This window comes from Penaeus monodon, chromosome 28, assembly GCF_015228065.2.
Source record: "Penaeus monodon isolate SGIC_2016 chromosome 28, NSTDA_Pmon_1, whole genome shotgun sequence".
Classification (NCBI taxonomy): domain Eukaryota; kingdom Metazoa; phylum Arthropoda; class Malacostraca; order Decapoda; family Penaeidae; genus Penaeus; species Penaeus monodon.
The window spans coordinates 8,270,468-8,271,072 of NC_051413.1; the positions used below are offsets into that span (position 1 = coordinate 8,270,468).

The window sequence follows — 605 nt, forward strand, 5'->3', positions numbered from 1 at the left end:
CCACTATTGTACACTTTTTGTCTATTTACTTTTATTATACTTGCGGTCCCTCTAGGTACTAGATGCAAACCTCAGCGAGAGTGTAATTCTGGCTCTGACCTCAACAAGTCAGTGGAAGCTGGCCCTCAAACACGTTGCTAACATAAGGAGGATGTGCAACATTAGCACAAAGGTCTATAGCTCAATTATTACAGCAGCCTTTAGGAATGGAGACTACAACACAGGCTGGCACTACCTGGAGACCATGTGCCAGGAAGAGAAGGTGAGTGAGGAAAGCTCTTGAGTTTAAGCTCTGGGTCAAGAGACATTGAGTGGTCAGATATTGTTGATCTTTTCTTTATTTTTTTTTATTTTGGGGTGCTGTTGTTATTTTCTGTCATTTTGGTTATCATATACAGTTATTTTTTTCTTGATCTTGGTCAAGTGAGTGAGATTGCAGTGGTTAGTATTGAAGTCATTTTTATCATTATGATCTGTATCAGTCATCTTTGCTCCAAATATTATCTTCATCATCTGTTATAATTTTCATGTTTCTTGTCATTGTAGTAACTTTATTATCATTTTAGTTGATAGTTTTATTTTAAAGCTGCAGAGATATTCTAACT

The 605-nt window shown here is 36.5% G+C and overlaps 1 protein-coding gene across 1 annotated transcript in view; it reads left to right on the plus strand.

Moving 5' to 3' along the window:
* The window catches only part of LOC119591356 (mitochondrial ribonuclease P catalytic subunit-like), a gene marked incomplete at its 5' end in the record, with an annotated part of 14,486 nt that overhangs the window by 3,448 nt on the left and 10,433 nt on the right, over positions 1-605 (plus strand). Inside the window, 1 exon segment of the mRNA XM_037940093.1 lies at positions 56-262. Within this exon segment, the coding sequence (XP_037796021.1) occupies positions 56-262 (207 nt within the window).